Source organism: Scyliorhinus torazame, chromosome 3 (assembly GCF_047496885.1).
Source record: "Scyliorhinus torazame isolate Kashiwa2021f chromosome 3, sScyTor2.1, whole genome shotgun sequence".
NCBI classification, from domain to species: Eukaryota; Metazoa; Chordata; class Chondrichthyes; order Carcharhiniformes; family Scyliorhinidae; genus Scyliorhinus; species Scyliorhinus torazame.
The window spans coordinates 336,018,347-336,035,567 of record NC_092709.1 but is presented as its reverse complement, the minus strand read 5'-3'; the positions used below and the strand labels follow the sequence as shown (position 1 = coordinate 336,035,567).

The 17,221-nt window shown below is 45.1% G+C and overlaps 1 protein-coding gene across 1 annotated transcript in view; it reads right to left on the bottom strand.

Moving 5' to 3' along the window:
- Positions 1–17,221, bottom strand: part of LOC140409300 (dedicator of cytokinesis protein 2-like) — a 1,572,852-nt gene that overhangs the window by 209,331 nt on the left and 1,346,300 nt on the right. The window contains exon 36 of the mRNA XM_072497681.1: positions 13,197–13,237. Coding sequence (XP_072353782.1) covers positions 13,197–13,237 — 41 coding nt within the window. The remainder of the gene's footprint in view (positions 1–13,196; positions 13,238–17,221) is intronic.

Sequence of the window (17,221 nt, the reverse complement as noted above, 5' to 3'; positions counted from 1 at the left end):
CCCCGTGTGTGCGTGGGTTTCCTCCGGGTGCTCAGGTTTCCTCCCACAGTCCAAAGATGTGCAGGTTAGGTGGATTGGCCATGATAAATTGCCCTTAGTGTCCAAAATTGCCCTTAATGTTGGGTGGAGTTACTGGGTTATGGGGATAGGGTGGAGGTGTTGATCTCGGGTAGGGTGCTCTTTCCAAGAGCCGGTGCAGACTCGATGGGCCAAATGGCCTCCTTCTGCACTGTAAATTTTATGATTCTATGATGATTCTATGAACACCCAGGTTAAAGTCTAACCGGTGTATTTAGGATCATTAGCTTTCGGAGCGCAGCTCCTTCATCAGGTGATTCCGAAGGTGGAGTAAGAGGAAAGAGAGACTGAGGGTGGTGAGGAAATCCACAATTCGGAGGTGACGGAAAGGATTAGGAGTTGCATTGTTCACATTTACCTCCTTCTTTCTTCAACGTTGTCATCTCTGATTATGAAACCCTGCCCTTCATCATTAAGTTTCTCACTCATGAAATCCCCAATAGAGTCCTAAAAGAAAGAATGGCCACAGAACATTTAGCGGTCAGAAGGAGGCCATTCGGCCTGTAATATCTGCGCCAGATAGAGAGGAATTATCTAGTCTAATCCCACTTTTCCAGCTCTGGGTCTGTAGTCCTATGAGTTACTCCATTCGAGATGCATATTCACGAGTTGCTTAAATGCGATGAGGGTTTCTTCCTCTACCACCCTATCAATGAGTGGGTTCTGGACCCCCACCACACTGAGGATGAGAACAAATTCTCCTCAACTCACTCTCTGATCGTTCAACTTTATATATTTATTTGACATATTCATTCATGGGATGAGGGCAGTGCTGATTGGGCCAGCACGTGCTTCCCACCCCTGATTGGCTTTGAACTGAGTGGCCTAGCCATTTCAGGGGCAGTTAAGAGCCAAGAGTGGGGTGGCGTAAGGGATAAGGGGCTGAATAGCTTGTAAAACAACTCAGACAAACATCCCAAAGAACCTTCTAGCCAGTGTGCCTCAGCACTCGCCCAGCCTATCAGCTCCCAAGATCGACATCCAAGATCGGGTGGGCCCGACTCGATCTGAGCCGCCACCTCACTATCGCGAAAATTAGATCAAATGAAATCCTTTAAACTGAAGCATGTCTGTCAAGTCGGGAATTTTCCTGCCCCAGAAATGAAATGGAGCGCCGTCCTCAAACTCGATCAACAATGGGTAAAATACAAAATGAGGATTTTCTAAATTTATCCTCGTGCACAAACAAGATTAACAAGAGTTCATTACATGTATTGATCATTCTCTGGAGAAAGAGACATACCTAACATCAGCCTTTAACATGGTTATGACTAGTTTGGATTCAGATCGTCATGTTCCACTGTTGAGGTAGCTTACTCCCCTGCTCTCCCACTCTCATAGAATCCCTACAATGCAGCAAGAGGCTATCCGGCCCATCAAGTCTGCACAGACCCTTCAAAAGACAACCCTACCTAGGCCCAAACCCTGCCCTGTAACCCCACCCTAAGGGGAAATTTATCATGCCCAATCCACCTTAACTGTCCATCTTTGGACTGTGGGAGGAGACCAGAGCAACCGGAGAAAACCTACACAGACGCAGAGAGAACGTGCAAACTCCACACAGAGGTCAGAATTGAACCCGGGTCCCTGGCGCTGTGAGGCATCAGTGCTAACCAGCAGCAGGTTTCTCATTTTCAAATATATGTCGAATTCCCTTCAGAAAGTTAATTCTGAATCGGCTACCAGCGCTCTTTAAGGCAGTGTGTTCCAGCTCATTAACACTTACTACTTCAAAGAAAAACTCCTCGTCTCCGCTTCACTCTTTTTGCTAATTATTTCCAACCTGTGTCCTTTGATCACCGACCCTCCAACCAATGGAAGCGATTTCTTCTTTCTCATACTATCGAAGAACTTCTGAATTTAGACATTTTCTCTGCTACGGTGTGTCTGAATTTAGACATTTTCTCTGCTACGGTGTGTCTGAATTTAGACATTTTCTCTGCTAGGGTGTGTGATAGCGAGAATGGCCATTGGTCCTAATCCAAGACTAATCTTTTGAGGGGGAGTGAGGCAGGGAGAGGGGGTGGTAGGGTTCAAATCTCACCGTGGCAGCTAGTAGAATTTAAATTCAATAAAAAACCCTGGACTACAAAGTCATTCTCAGTAATAGCGAACATGAAATGACCATTGATTGCTGCTAAAAAAAAAACCATCTGCTTCCCCTGAGGGAAAGAAATCTGCCATCCTTATCCAGTCTGGCCTCCAAGTGACTCTTGACCCATGGCAATGTGACTGTCCCTTAACTGCCCTCTGAAATGGCTTAGCGTGCGCTCATTTCAAGGGAAATTAGGAATGGCAAGGTCATGCCAACGATCTTCACATTTCACAAAAGAATAAACAAAAACCCTAGTTCTACGTGATCATAACCTGACACAATGATCAAGGTGAAGTCTGCCCACAAGTTCAGTGTGATATTCTCTCTCTTGCACTCTACTATTTAAGTTCTATGTTCGATCACTAGTCTGTACTGAGTGATCGATGGGTAGAGATGGGGAACCACTATTCATCTCGAGGCCATTTGTGCAAGGAAGAAAAATCAGCAATGACACTTTTTGGAAAGGACACATGTGTGCATGTAGAGTGGGAATAATATTAACTCTCATTCCTTCCTGCAGTCAACTATCTTGCCAATATTCACGGTCTCGGAAAACATCATGACAACTTGCATTTATATAGCACCATGAATGTTGTAAAATGTCCCAGGAGTAAAATTACAGGAGTGTAATCAGATAAAATCAGACCCTGAGCCTGATCAGGAGATACTAGGGCAGGTGCCCAGAAGCTTGATCAAAAGGACAGGGTTTAAGAGGGTCTTAAAAGAGGACAGAGGTTGATAGAAAGGGATTTAGGCAGTGAAGTCCATCACTTAAGTGCTGAGGCAGTTGAAAATACGGTCTCCAGTGGTGGGGCGATTGAAACCGGAGATTTAGAAAAGGCCAGAGTGGGAGAAACATCGCTTTCTCATAAATTATGGGGACAAGTGAGGTTGCAGAGGTTGTGAAGGACGAGGTCCTGGAGGGATCTGGACACATGAATCCGAATTTTGAATTCCCAGAACAGTAGAATGGCTACAGCACGTACACTTTGATCTCTTTAGCCCGAGAACTATATCGAACTGCTTCTTGAAAGCATTTTTTGGCTTCAAATGCTTCCTGTGGTGTAGAATTCCACAGGCTCACCATTCTCTGGGTGAAGAAATTTCTCCATGTCTCAGTCCTAAATGGTTTACCTCATAATCCTTAGACTGTGACCCCTGGTTCTGGACACCCCAACCATCGAGAGCAACTTTCTTGTATCTACCCTGTCTAGTCCTGTTAGAATGTTATAAGTTTCTATGAGACCCACCCTCGTTCCTCTAATGCAGCAAATATAATCCTCTCCGACTAAATCTTTCCTCGTTGGTTAGTTCCACCATCCCAGGAGTCAGTCTGGTAAACCTTCTCTGCACTCACTCTCCAGCAAGAACATTCTTCCACACATAAGGAGACCAAAACAGCACACAGTATTCCAGGTGTGGCCTCACCAAGGCCTTGTATAACTGGAGCAAGACATCCCTGCTCCTGTACTCGAATCCTCTCGCAATGAAGGCCAACGTACCATTTGCCTTCTTCGCCGCTTGCTGCACCTGTATGCTTACCTTCAGTGACTGGTGTACGAGGACACCCAGGCCTCGTTGCACATTCCCATCTCCCACACCATAGCCATTCAGATAAAAATATGCCTTCCTGTTTTTGCAACCAAAACGGATGATTCACATTTATCTACATTATACTGCATCTGCCATTCATTTGCCCACTCACTCAACTTGTCCAAATCACACTGAAGGATCTCTGTATCCTCCTCATAGCTCACCAGCCCACCCAGTTTGGGTCATCTGCAATTTTGCAGATATTACATTTAGTTACTGTTATATTACTCTTTGGTAATGTATCATTACTCTTTGCTTTGTAATCTAGAAAGGTCTGATGGTGTGATTATGAAGAAACCACTGATCTTTAACTTAAAACAAAACTGATTTATTGAATAATGATTAAATTATATTGAGTTTGCACACTCCACAGAACTGTAACTATTAATAAAGTAATCTATGATTAAGTAATAACTAATGAACTACATGTACTACTTCTTTCTAGTCTTAACTATGCTGTGATCTATCTCTCTCTCTTGCTAACATTTAACTGACTACCCAAGATTCCGAGATCTGATATTTATACTGGGAACTGGTGGTGCCCTCTAGTGTTTGTATTACACTGAGATGTAATCATTAACCCTTTACTTGTACACATATATACATATCATTACAGTTACTGTAATAGTGTGCTTTCACAGGCTTCATGGGTGGCATAGTAACACAGTGGTTAGCACTGCTGCCTCACGGGCAGCATGGTGGTGCAGAGGTTAGCACTGCTGCCTCAGGGCACCAAGGAACCAGGTTCAATCCCGGCCCTGGGTCAATGTCCATGTGGACTCTATCTATAATTCCCGCTGCCTCGGAAAGGCAACCAGCATAATTAAGGACCCCTTCCACCTTCTTCCGTCAGGAGAAAGATACAAAAGTTTGAGGTCACGTACCAACCAACTCAGGAACAGCTTCTTCCCTGCTGCCATCAGACTTTTGAATGGACCTACCTCGTATTAAGTTGATCTTTTCTCTACATCCCAGTTATGACTGGAACATTAAATTCTGTAGTCTCTCCTTCCTTCCCTAAGTCCAGTATGCGTTGACTGTATAGCATGCAAGAAACAACACTTTTCACTGTATACTAATACATGTGACAACAATAAATCAAATCAAATCAAAATCCTCCAGATGTCTCCTGCCTAAGAGGGGACTTCACCCCTTGCAGAGATTACCCACCATCAGTCCTAATTGGTCCCCTAAGCCAGGAGACCCTGACTCTCCTGTGTTGTCTTAAAGGAACAATCACCACATCCCTCCCCTTTAACACATTTATACACTCTTTCGTAACTAAGTTAATCAGTCCTGAATTCTAATTAAACATTATGCACAGGAGTTGGACAATTATGAACCGAGTCTTTGAGGGGGTTTTCTGTTTCTTGTAGAATGGTGGAATTCTGTAGTCTGAGATGCTTCCACAGGATCAACATTAACAGGAAGCAGTAACAGGTACCTCTCCTGAGGCAGGTCGAGGAGGAACTTCAAAGAACAACAAAGAACAAAGAACATTACAGCACAGAAACAGGCACTTCGGCCCTCCAATCCTGTACCGGTCATGATACCAACCTTTACCAAAATCCTCAGCACTTCCTTGTGCCATATCCCTCTGTACCCATCCTGTACATGTGTTTGTCAAGATGCCTTTTGAATGCCGTTAATGTATCTGCTTCCACAACCTCCCCTGGCAACATGTTACAGGCACTCACCACCCTCTGCGTAAAACACATGCTTCGCACATCTCCTCTAAACTATGCCCCACGGCGCTTAAACTTGTAGAACTCTATCAGGTCATTCCTCAACCTCAGTCTTTCTAATGAAAGCAGTCCGAGTCTATTCAGCCTCTCCGCATAGCTAACACCCTCCAGACCAGGCAACATCCTGGTAAACCTCCTCTGCACCCTCTCCAAAGCCTCCACATCCTTCTGGTCTTGTGGCAATCAGAATTGTGTGCAATATTCCAAGTGTGGCTTTACCAAGGTTCTACACAACTGTAGCATGACTTGCCAGTTTTTATACTCGATGCCCCATCCAATGAAGGCAAGCATTCCAAATGCTTTCTCGACTAACCTGTCCACTTGTGTCGCCACCTTCAAAGATCTGTGGACCTGCATGCCCAGATCTGTCTCTATTCCTAAGAGTTTTACCACTTACGGTATATTTCCCCTCTATGCTAGACCTACCAAAATGCATTACCTCATATTTGTCCGGATTAAACTCCATTTTCCATTTCCCTGCCCAAGTCTCCTATCAATGTATGTCCTGCTGTATCTTCTGACAATCCTCAACATTATCGCCACTCCACCAATCTTGGTGTCATCCGCAAACTTACAAATCAGACCAGCAACATTTTCTTCCAAATCATTGATCTACACTACAAACAACAGAGGCCCAAGCACAGATCCCTGCGGATCACCATTAGTCACAACCTTCCATTCAGAAAAACACCCATCTACTGCTACCCTTTGTCTTCTGTGACCTTCTGAATCCATCTTACCACCTCACCTCTGGTCCTGTGTGACTTCACCTTTTGTACCAGTCTGCTATGAGATAGTAACATTATGGTGGGGCAGGCAATAAACAAAGAACTAACGGATGCATGTAGAAATGGTACAGCAGTTATCATGGGGGATTTTAATCTACATGCCGATTGGTTTAACCAGGTCGGTCAAGGCAGCCTTGAGGAGGATTTATAGAATGTATCCATGATAGTTTCCTGGAACAGTATGTATTGGAACCTACGAGGGAACAAGCGGTACTAGATCTGGTCCTGTGTAATGAGACAGGATTGATTAATGATCTCATAGTTAGGGATCCTCTCGGAAGGAGCGATCACAATATGGTGGAATTTAAAATACAGATGAAGGGTGAGAAGGTAAAATAAAACACTAGTGTTTTGTGCTTAAACAAAGGAGATGACAATGAGATGAGAGAAGAGCTAGACTGGGAGCAAAGACTTGATGGTGAAACAGTTGAGGAACAGTGGAGAACCTTCCAAGTGATTTTTCACAGTGCTCAGCAAAGGTTTATACCAACAAAAAGGAAGTATGGTAGAAAGAGGGAAAATCGACCATGATATCTAAGGAAATAAGGGAGAGTATCAAATTGAAGGAAAAAGCATACAAAGTGGCAAAAATTAGTGGGAGACTAGAGGACTGGAAATCTCTACTAAAAAAGCTATAAAGAAGAGTAAAATAGATTATGAAAGTAAACTTGCTCAGAATATAAAAACAGATAGTAAAAGTTTCTACAAATATATAAAACAAAAAAGAGTGGCTAAGGTAAGTATTGGTCCTTTAGAGGATGAGAAGGGAGATTTCATAATGGGAGATGAGGAAATGGCTGAGGAACGGAACAGGTATTATGGGCCGGTCTTCACAGCGGAAGACACAAATAACATGCCCGTGACTGATGGAAATGAGGCTATGACAGGTGAGGACCTTGAGAGGAATGTTATCACTAAGGAGGTAGTGATGGGCAAGCTAATGGGGCTAAAGGTAGACAAGTCTCCTGGCCCTGATGGAATGCATCCCAGAGTGCTAAAAGAGATGGCTAGGGAAATTGCAAATGGATTAGTGATAATTTACCCAAATTCACTAGACTCTGGGGTGGTCCCAGCGGGTTGGAAATTAGCAAACGTGACACCACTATTTAAAAAAGGATGTAGGCAGAAAGCGGGTAATTATAGGCCAGTTAGCTTAACTTCAGTAGTAGGGAAAATGTTGGATCTATCATCAAGGAAGAAATCTGGATGGAAATTGTCCCATTGGGGAGACGCAGCATGGGTTCATAAAGGGCAGGTCATGCCAAAATAATTTAGTGGAATTTTTTGAGGACCAGTGCAATAGATAACTGGTAGCCAATGGATGTGGTATATCTAGATTTCCAGAAAGCTTTTGACAAGGTGCCACACAAAAGGTTGCTGCATAAGATAGAGATGCATGGCATTAAGGGTAAAGTAGTAGCATGGATAGAGGATTGGCTAATTAACAGGAAGCAAAGAGTGGGGATTAATGGGTATTTCCCTGGTTGGCAATCAGTAGCTAGTGGTGTCCCTCAGGGGTCAGTGTTGGGCCCACAATTGTTCACAATTTACATAGATGATTTGGAGTTGGGGACCAAGTGCAATGTGTCCAAGTTTGCAGACGACACGAAGATGAGTGGTGAAGCAAAAAGTGCAGAGGATACCAGAAGTCTGCGAGGTATTTGGATAGGTTAAGTGAATGGGCTAGGGTCTGGCAGATGGAATATAATGTTGACAAATGTGAGGTTATCCATTTTGGTAGGAATAACAGCAAAAGGGATTATTATTTAAATAATAAAATATTAAAACATGCTGCTGTGCAGAGAGACCTGGGTGTGCTAGTGCATGAGTGGCAAAAAAGTTGGTTTACAGGTACAACAGTTGATTAAGAAGGCAAATGGAGTTTTGTCCTTCATTGCTAGAGGTATGGAGTTTAAGACTAGGGAGGTTATTCTGCATTTGTATAAGGTGTTTGTGAGGCCACACCTGGAGTATTGTGTTCAGTTTCCGTACCTAAGAAAGGACGTACTGCCGCTGAAGGGTGTGCAGAGGAGATTCACTAGGTTAATCCCAGAGCTGAAGGTGTTGGATTATGAGGAGAGGTTGAGTAGACTGGGACTGTACTCATTGGAATTTAGAAGGATGCGGGGCGATCTTTTAGAAACTTATAAAATTATGAAAGGAATAGAAAGGATAGATGCTGGCAGGTTGTTTCCACTGGCGAGTGAAAGCAGAACTAGGGGGCATAGCCTCAAAATAAGGGGAAAGTAGATTTAGGACTGAGCTTAGGAGGAACTTCTTCACCCAAAGTGTTGTGTATCTATGGAATTCCTTGCCCAGTGAAGCAGTTGAGGCTCCTTCACTAAATGTTTTTAAGATAAAGATAGATAGTTTTTTGAAGAATGAAGGGATTAAGGGTTATGGTGTTTGGGCCGGAAAGTGGAGCTGAGTCCACAAAAGATCAGCCATGATCTCCTTGAATGGCGGATCTGGTTCGAGGGGCCAGATGGCCTCCTCCTCCTCCGAGTTCTTATGTTCTTATTTACTTATGTTCTTATGAGGTACCTTGTCAAAGGCTTTACTGAAGTCCATGTAAACAACATCCACCACCCTCCGCTCATCAATCATCGTTGTCACCTCCTCAAAAAACACGATCAAGTTTATGAGGCATGACCTCCCCTTGACAAAACCATGCTGTCTATCGCTTATGAGTCCATTTGTTTCCAAATTAGTACAAATCCTGTCACTGAGAATTCTCTCCAATAATTTACATACTACTGTAATGTGAGAGTACTTTAAGAAATGGGTGTTTTTTATTGATTGGCTGTACTGGGTGCACCTTTAAGAAATGGGTGTTTATTGGAGAGCTGCAGCGATGTCAGAGTGTGGGTGGAACTCGGCTGTCTGTCAGCTTTTAGTTTCACTTTGAGAAAAGCTTGGGTGTGTCTGTGTTTTTCTGGTTTCATTTCAGTGTTGGAGCTGCAGCCAGCCACAGAATGTGTAATGTTGTTCGCTCTGCCATGTAAAAACTATCCCGTACCAGCCTCCACGAACAGGCGCAGAATGTGGTGACTAGGGGCTTTTGACAGTAACTTCATTTGAAGCCTACTTGTGACAATAAGCAATTTTCATTCCATTTCATTTCTTGATCATTTGGTGAATTCAGAGTTATATCTGTTCTCAGTAGTGAATTTAAACCTGATGTGCTCCTGTTAAAAGTTTTTTTAAAGTCTTATGGATGTTGTTTGGGAATTTATCAAGGGTTATCTATAGAGTGCTGTGTTCTTTGGGGATTTATTGGTGTTGATAGTTGTTAAGATGTGTACTGTGGGTTTATAAAGTGTTAACTGGTTTAATGAATAAACATTGTTTTAATTTAAAAGTGCTGTAACACTCGGTTGAATAACACCTGAAAGGCAGGCCCATGTGCTCCCCATAACCACAATAAATTCAAAGTTAAGGGACCATGATACACTTTGGGGTTCTCTAAACCTTGGAGCTTAACACTACCGATGTGCGGCTCACATATCTACAGTTTCAAGGATTATCCCTGCTACCTTTCTTAAACAGCGGGACGACATTAGCTATTCTCCAGTACTCTGGGATCTCACCAGTAGCCAATGAGGATACAAAGATGACAGTCAAGGCCCCAGCAATTTCCTCCCTTGCTTCCCTCAATATTCTGGGATAAATCCCATCCGGCCCAGGAGTCTGATCTACCTTAATATCATTTAAAAGACCCAGTACCTCCTCCTTTTCAATGTGAACATGATCCAGACTGTCCACACATCCTAACCAAGAATCATCTTCCACAAAGTCCCTTTCTTTAGTGAACACTGTTGCAAAGTACTCATTTAGTACTTCATCCATTTCCTCTGGCTCAACACATAGATTGCGCGCGCCCCCCCCCCCCCCCCCCCCCCACCCCCCCGTCCTTAAGTGGTCCAATCCTTTCCCCGGCCAGTACTTGTAGTTTCAGAAACATTTTCTGGTGGCAACGCTGACTGCTGGAGTGTCTCTCTACTCCTCAAATGATCCACGTGTCCCTCCACATCCACTTGGTACGACAGGGGCCCTGTCTCAGGGACAATAATTCCGGGATCCAACTTGATCCACTGCCGAAGTATCGGATCATGACACCATGTCATATTGTGCACTTAATATCATTTTTTTAATAATGCATGCAGTCACATGGACCAGGCATAATGGCACCTGGAGGGGTCTCCCAGGCCATTGGAGACCCCCGAGTTGTTGGGTACAGGGCAAAATGGCATCCTGGCACTCCCCCTGCACCTGGGTACTGTCAGCTGGCACTGCTAGGGGACTTGGGTGGCTTTGCCAGCGTGCCAGGGTCATTGCCAGGGTTCCAGGTTGCCAGGGTAGGGTGCCCAAATGCCAGGTTGGCACTTCAGAGGGTCAGGCCTGGGGCCCTTGCAATGTAGTTAGGGGGGTTTCTCCAAGGCCAACTACTTCGGGGAGGTCTTCTCTTCTTCAAACTCTCATTCTCCCAATTCAATTCTTCACTGGACTTATACTTATTTTTTAGTTGTTTTTTTTGTCCATGGAGTTCAGATTATTCTCCATTGTCTCATTCATGTCTTCTTCTTAACTCCATTTTGTTAATTTTTTATTCTCCAATTTGCTGTCATTCATCTCATCTCATCTTGTTTTAATATCTTCTCTCGAGCTTTAATTATTTTTGCTGATTCTTCTTTATGTTCAACAGTTCCTAGTTTCTTTTGTCCTTACTGGACTTCACTTTTCACAAATGGAGCCTTCATTTCAGCTTGTCTTAACTTCAGTCAAACCCTTTTGGCTTCACTATTGACCGGGCCTGTCTCAGATGAAGTGTTGTTTTGTTTCCACTCTGCAATTCTCTTGTTGTCCTTCATTTGGTCATTTAGTGTCTTTCATTCCCCTTTTCTGGGTCTTTCAGTGCCCTCCTTCTGTGGTCTTCTATTGCCTCCGATCTGAGGTCTTCATTGCCTTCTCTGAGGTCTTATTGCCTCCGATCTGAGGTCTTCATTGCCTCCTCTGAGGTCTCATTGCCTCCCCTGAGGTCTCATTGCCTCCTCTGAGGTCTCATTGTCTCCTCTGAGGTCTTCATTGCCTCCTCTGAGGTCTTCGTTGCCTTCCCTGAGGTCTCATTGCCTCCTCTGAGGTCTCATTGTCTCCTCTGAGGTCTTCATTGCCTCCTCTGAGGTCTCATTGTCTCCTTTGAGGTCTCACTGCCTCTTCCTTATTTCTACTGTGACTGGCATGTGGTACTGGTAAAAATCCTGAGATCACTACTTTGAAGATCCTACTTTTCAACTTACTTCCTATCTCCCCATATTTGCTTTTGGGATCACATCCCTTTTTTTTTTACCTATGTCATTTGTACCAGTGTGTATCACAACCACTGGCTGTTCACCCTCCCCCTCCAGAATGCCCCCTTCTCTCCATAATCCTGCGCATTCTTCCTTTTCTGATAATAATCCAATGCCCTATTGAACGCCTCGATCATAGTTTGTGGCACCATTACTGATAACCATTACTTTAATGCCGGATGTTTTATTAAAATAACTGAATTCTTTAATTAATTGAATTCAAATTACGCCAATTGTCATGGTGGGATTTGAACCTGTGTCCTCAGGGTGTTAGCCTGGGCCTCTGCATGACTAATTCAGCACAACACCATTCTGCTCCCTGGAATGGATATAGAAGCACTGGAGAAAGTGTAAACAAGGAATATGAGCATACAAGACTCTCAGAAAGAACAAGACCATCAAGCGTATCCTTTGCACACTATGGTAGCCAGAGCAGCATGGTTAAACACTTCTTCCCTGGCCACCCAATATCCTGCCCAAACCTCTCTCTTATACCCCCCACAACCATGTGATCTTTACAGCATGGTGGCACACTGCTGCCTCACAGCGGCAGGGTTCAATTCCGGCCTTGGGTGACTGTGTGTGAGGATTTTGCACTTTCTCCCCGTGTCTACGTGGGTTTGCTCCGGGTGCTCCCACAGTCCATAGATATGCAAGTTTGTTGGATTGGCCATGCTAAATTGCTCTTTCGTGTCCAAAGATGTGCAGGTTTGTTGGGGTTATGGGGTTACGGGGATAGGGCGGGGCAGTCGGCCTAGGTAGGGTGCTCTTTCAGAGGGTTGGAGCAGACTAAATGGCCTTCTTCTGCACTGTGTGGAGTCTATGTTCTACCTTTCAGAACTTATGGGGATAACTCCAGGACAGAGAGGGTGTATCCATCAGCAAACAGTGAGTAGGATAGGGATTCTTTTCCTATGACAAAGTCCAGAGGTCTAAATAGAGACCCTTAAATGTGCGAAAGGTTCAATAGGTCACAATCAGTTTCCACATTTTGGGCAAGAAAAACACAGAGCCAGAAATATAAGACAGTCTCTAATAAATTCATGAAGGAATGGTAGGAGAAACCTTATTACCTCGAGAGTGGTGAGAATGTGTTACTCACTACCACGTGGTGTGGTTGAGATGAATTGCACATTTAGGGAGAAGCTAGGTAAGGACTTGAGGGGGAGTGGAGTAGAAGGGTGTTAATCGAGTGAGGTGAAATATTTGAGAGGAAGGTCGATTGGAGCATAAATACCACCAGAGATAAAAGGGCCAAATGGCCTGTTTCTGCACTGTAAAATCAATGTAATTGGATGTAATTCTATGTAATTAGAAGTAATTTGATGTAATTCTGTGTAATTACACGCGACACCTTTGCACATGAGATGTGCTAACGTTGAGTGTAGCATCCAAAAGCTTTGGGGAATCCTGTGCTTGTGAAAGGTGCAAGATTGGAGTGGAGTCATAGGGCATACTCTCAAAGTAGGGTGTGAGGACAGCAGGAGTTTGGGACCCACTCATACCGAAAGGTCTCGATAGATTGAAGATCAGTGCACTGCACACTCACCGTATGTACATTTCCTCTCGGTCGATGTCTTTGTAGAAATTCTGCAGAGGGGAAAGGAAAACAAAAATGAGCCTTTTAAAATGAACACAAGCCAGCCAGGCTGCCCCATTCCTCAATGGCCAATTAAAGAAGCCAGCCATTCGCCATCAGGGACTTGCGGCTCAGTATTTCAGAGGCCATAGTCAGCGATTATCCCCGCGTTCCACAAGAAAGCAAATGTCTGGACAAGGCCCCAGCACAAAATCTCAGCTAATATTCCAATCGAGTGCTACACTGTCTGAGCTGCTGCCTTTCAGGTGAGAGAGGCCCCATCCGCCTTCTCAGGTGAATGCAAAAGATCCCACGGCCACAGTTCCGAAAAAGAGCAGGAAATTTGTCTCCGGCCTCCCGGCCAAACTTTACCCCTCCACCGAGATCATTTAAAAACAGACTGTCAGGCGAGTTACCCCGTTGCTTTGTGGGCCGATTGGGAAGAAGAGTTGGGACCACACTCAGGTCAGCCGTGATCTTATCAAACAGTGAAGCAGACTTGAGGGGCCGAATGGCCTCCTGCCTGCTCCTAATTTGTCTGTTTGTGTGTGGTGGAGGCTGAGGACAGCGGGGGCATGAACGTTACTCACGGAGCAAAGTTGGACGTCAGCGGTTGAGTCGCCCAGGCAGCAGTTTTTAACTGCCTGGTTTCCGCGGGACAGGGAGGTTAAAATCTCTCTTCCCCCCCCACCCCACCCCCTCTCCCCCCCACACACCGCGTTCTTCGCCAAGGCCCGGAACTTAAGCAGAGTCCCGTTTAATAGCGTGGTCTTTCTTGGTGCTCCAAGCGGCTGACAGAGGACTCTGTTTTATTTCTGTTAAATCGGCCCCACAGCCTCGGCGGCCTATCCTTTTAGGTTGAGAGGACGAGACATTTCTTCACTCAAAGGCCCGTACAGATTTTGAATTCTCCAGGGACATGGATGCTCCATTGCTGAATATATTTCAGGCTGGGACAGACAGATTTTTGGTTTCGGAGGGAATGTTGGTATATTGGGAGCAAGCGGGAAAGTGGGGTTGAAGCTACGGTCATTTCGAATGATGGGACAGCCTGGATGGGCCTCACGGCCTACTCCTGCCCTTTTTTCTCATCCTCTTCTGACCATTTGGTCCCTCAAGCCTTCTCCACCACCAACGCTGATCTGACTGTTGCCTCATTTGCACTTTCCTGCCCGCCCCTGTGGCCATCTAAAATGGCCACCCGCAAAGGATAATGGGAATTTTGGTCAAGTTGGGACACAGGCAGTACACAGCCCTGTGTATTGTGCAAAGGAAAACCAGACCGAACTGAAACTTGCACCTATTAAAGGTCAATCACTGATTTCCCAAGGACAATAGAACAGTAGCAGACTCACCGGCGCTGCTTCCCCTTATTTGGAAAGGCATATGTACTTGGGACAATGGTAACTAGGACCCGCCCAGCCATCGAGGTACCTGCCCCTAATTGGCCAGAATTGATTAGGGTGATCGATACCCTATCGATCCATTGGATCCTGAGTTAGCACCGCCCAAAAGGGAGCGAAAAAGGAGGATAAGAGGCACTGTGCAACTAGGGATCGGTCACTTTTGGGACCGGCCTGTGCCCACACCAACTCCAGCATAATGACCAGCCAAGTTCAATACCCGCGATCACTACCTGAGAGAAAAGAGCCGCAGCCGAGACAAATCTGACGATTTCAAGCCGACCCACGTGAGGACTCAGATAAAGGCCTTATCTACCGGCACAGAGCCGGTCATCCAGAAGTTAAGTAAAATTCATCTTAGTTGATAGGTATAGTTTAATGCATAGCCGCGTGTATCATTGCACATCGAGATAAGTCTTGTGTTTAATAATAAACTGTCTTTTGACGTAACATACTGGTCGTGTGGTCATTTGGTCAATACAAGAAACATACTCGCAGTTTGTGGTTACTATTAGCAACACCCCCCCATAACCCTTGATTCCCTTACTGATGGAAAAATCTGTCTATCTCAGCCTTAAACATACTTAATGAACTAGACTCCACTCCTCAATGGGATGAAAAATTCCAAAGCTGAATTCTGAGAAAAGAAATCCCTCCTCATCTCTGTCTGAAATGTGAGACCCCTTATTTTAAGCTGCGCCCCCCAGTTTTAGATCCCCCTTCGAGGGGAAACATGATCTCACCATCGACTCCATCAAGCCCCCTCAGAATCTACTCTGTTTCAATAAGATTGCCTCGCATTCTTCTGAATTCCTATGGGTCTCGGCTTAACTTATTCATCCTTCCCTCATGAGGCAACCCCTTCACCCCAGGGATCAACCTTGGTGAAAATTCTTTGAATTGCCTCCAGTATATGAAACAGAGATATGAAAAGACTGAGGATGGATTTTCCAGCCCTTTCACAGCGTGATTCCCAGTGATGGAGGCAGCTCACCATTCACCTCTGGCAGGATCTTCCAGTCCTCCCGGAGTCTATGCCGTTTTGCATGGCTCGCCCACTGCACTACCAGGGAGCCCGCTGCAGGAGGTCGCCTTCGGTGCGACTGTAAGATTCTTCAGCTGGAATGGCTGGAAAACCTTGCCCTTACTCTTCTCCCACATCTTCAATGCTGATATCATAGAATGTACAATGCAGAAGAAGGCCATTCGGCCCATTGGGTCTGCACCTGCCCTTGGAAAGAGCACCCTACCCAAGCACGCACCTCCACCCTATTCCCGCAACCTTAACCCCACCTACCCTTTTTGGACACGAAGGACAATTTATCATGGCCAATGCACCTAACCTGTAAATCTTTGGACTGGGGGAGGAAACCGGAGCACCCGACGGAAACCCACGCAGAGGGAAACCCTCGCAGACACGGGGAAAACGTGCAGACTCCACACAGACAGTGACCCAAGCCGGAAATCGAACCTGGGACCCTGGAGCTGTGAAGAAACAGTGCTACCCACTATGCTACCGTGCCGCCCTTTATGTTATGTTTTAGATGGAGATGCGGCTCTTCAAAATTTAGTCCTTTAACAAATTTCTTTCAAAGCTTTTGAAAACTTACATGACTCTTTTTAATGCATCACATTGGTCTCTGAAGATCCAATTTTGATTGGTGCTAATGATGCATTAAATAAAATGTCTGGTGGCGGGCACACAAGATTGAAGGCATCAGAAGAGCTGACGGCTTTAAACTCTCCTTTGATTCTCCAGTTTTCAAATGCACACTGGTTCGCTTTTCTTTTGAAGTATAAAACACACTTGTACACCGAGGTTTATTGCCCATCTTCCAGCTGAGACCTTCACCAAGCTTATCAAAAGTTCAATGCATTGCTGAGTGTGAAGGACTGTGCGGAGCACTCCGAAGAGCCGGCAAAACCACACTTAATAAAGAAAGAGAGCGATTTTCTGTCGACGCACAGCAAATAAAAAGAAAATAGATTTCAAATTATTTTAAGGAATTTGTTTTCGGAGTCAGCCATAGCTCAATGGGTACCGATTTCATTTCTGAGTTGGAAGGTAGTGCGTCCACACCCAGCTCCAGCACATAATCCAGCCAGATACTCCCAATGCAGCACTGAGAAAGTTCCATACTTTTCGGAGGTGCTGTCTTCTGGATCAGATGTTAATCTGAGGGCCCGCCTTTTTGTATTCATTTATAGGATGTGTGCTTCGCTGGCACGGCCAGCATTTATTGCCCATTCCTAATTGCCCTTCAGAAGGCGGTGGTAAGTTGCTTTCTTGAACCGCTGCAGTCCCTGAGGAGTGGGTACACCCACAGTGCCGTTAGGGAATGGGTTCCAGGATTATGACCAAGTGACAGTGAAGGAATGGTGATATATTTCCAAGTCAGGATGGTGACTGACTTAGAGGGGAACTTCCAGGTAGTGGGGTTTCCAGGTATCTGCAGTTCTTGTCCTTCTAGATGGTAGTGTTCGCGGTTTTGGAAGGTGCTGCCTGAGGAGCATTGGCAAGTTCCTACAATGCATCTTGTAGATAGCACACATGGCTGCTGTTGTTCATCGGTGATGGAGGGATTGAATGTT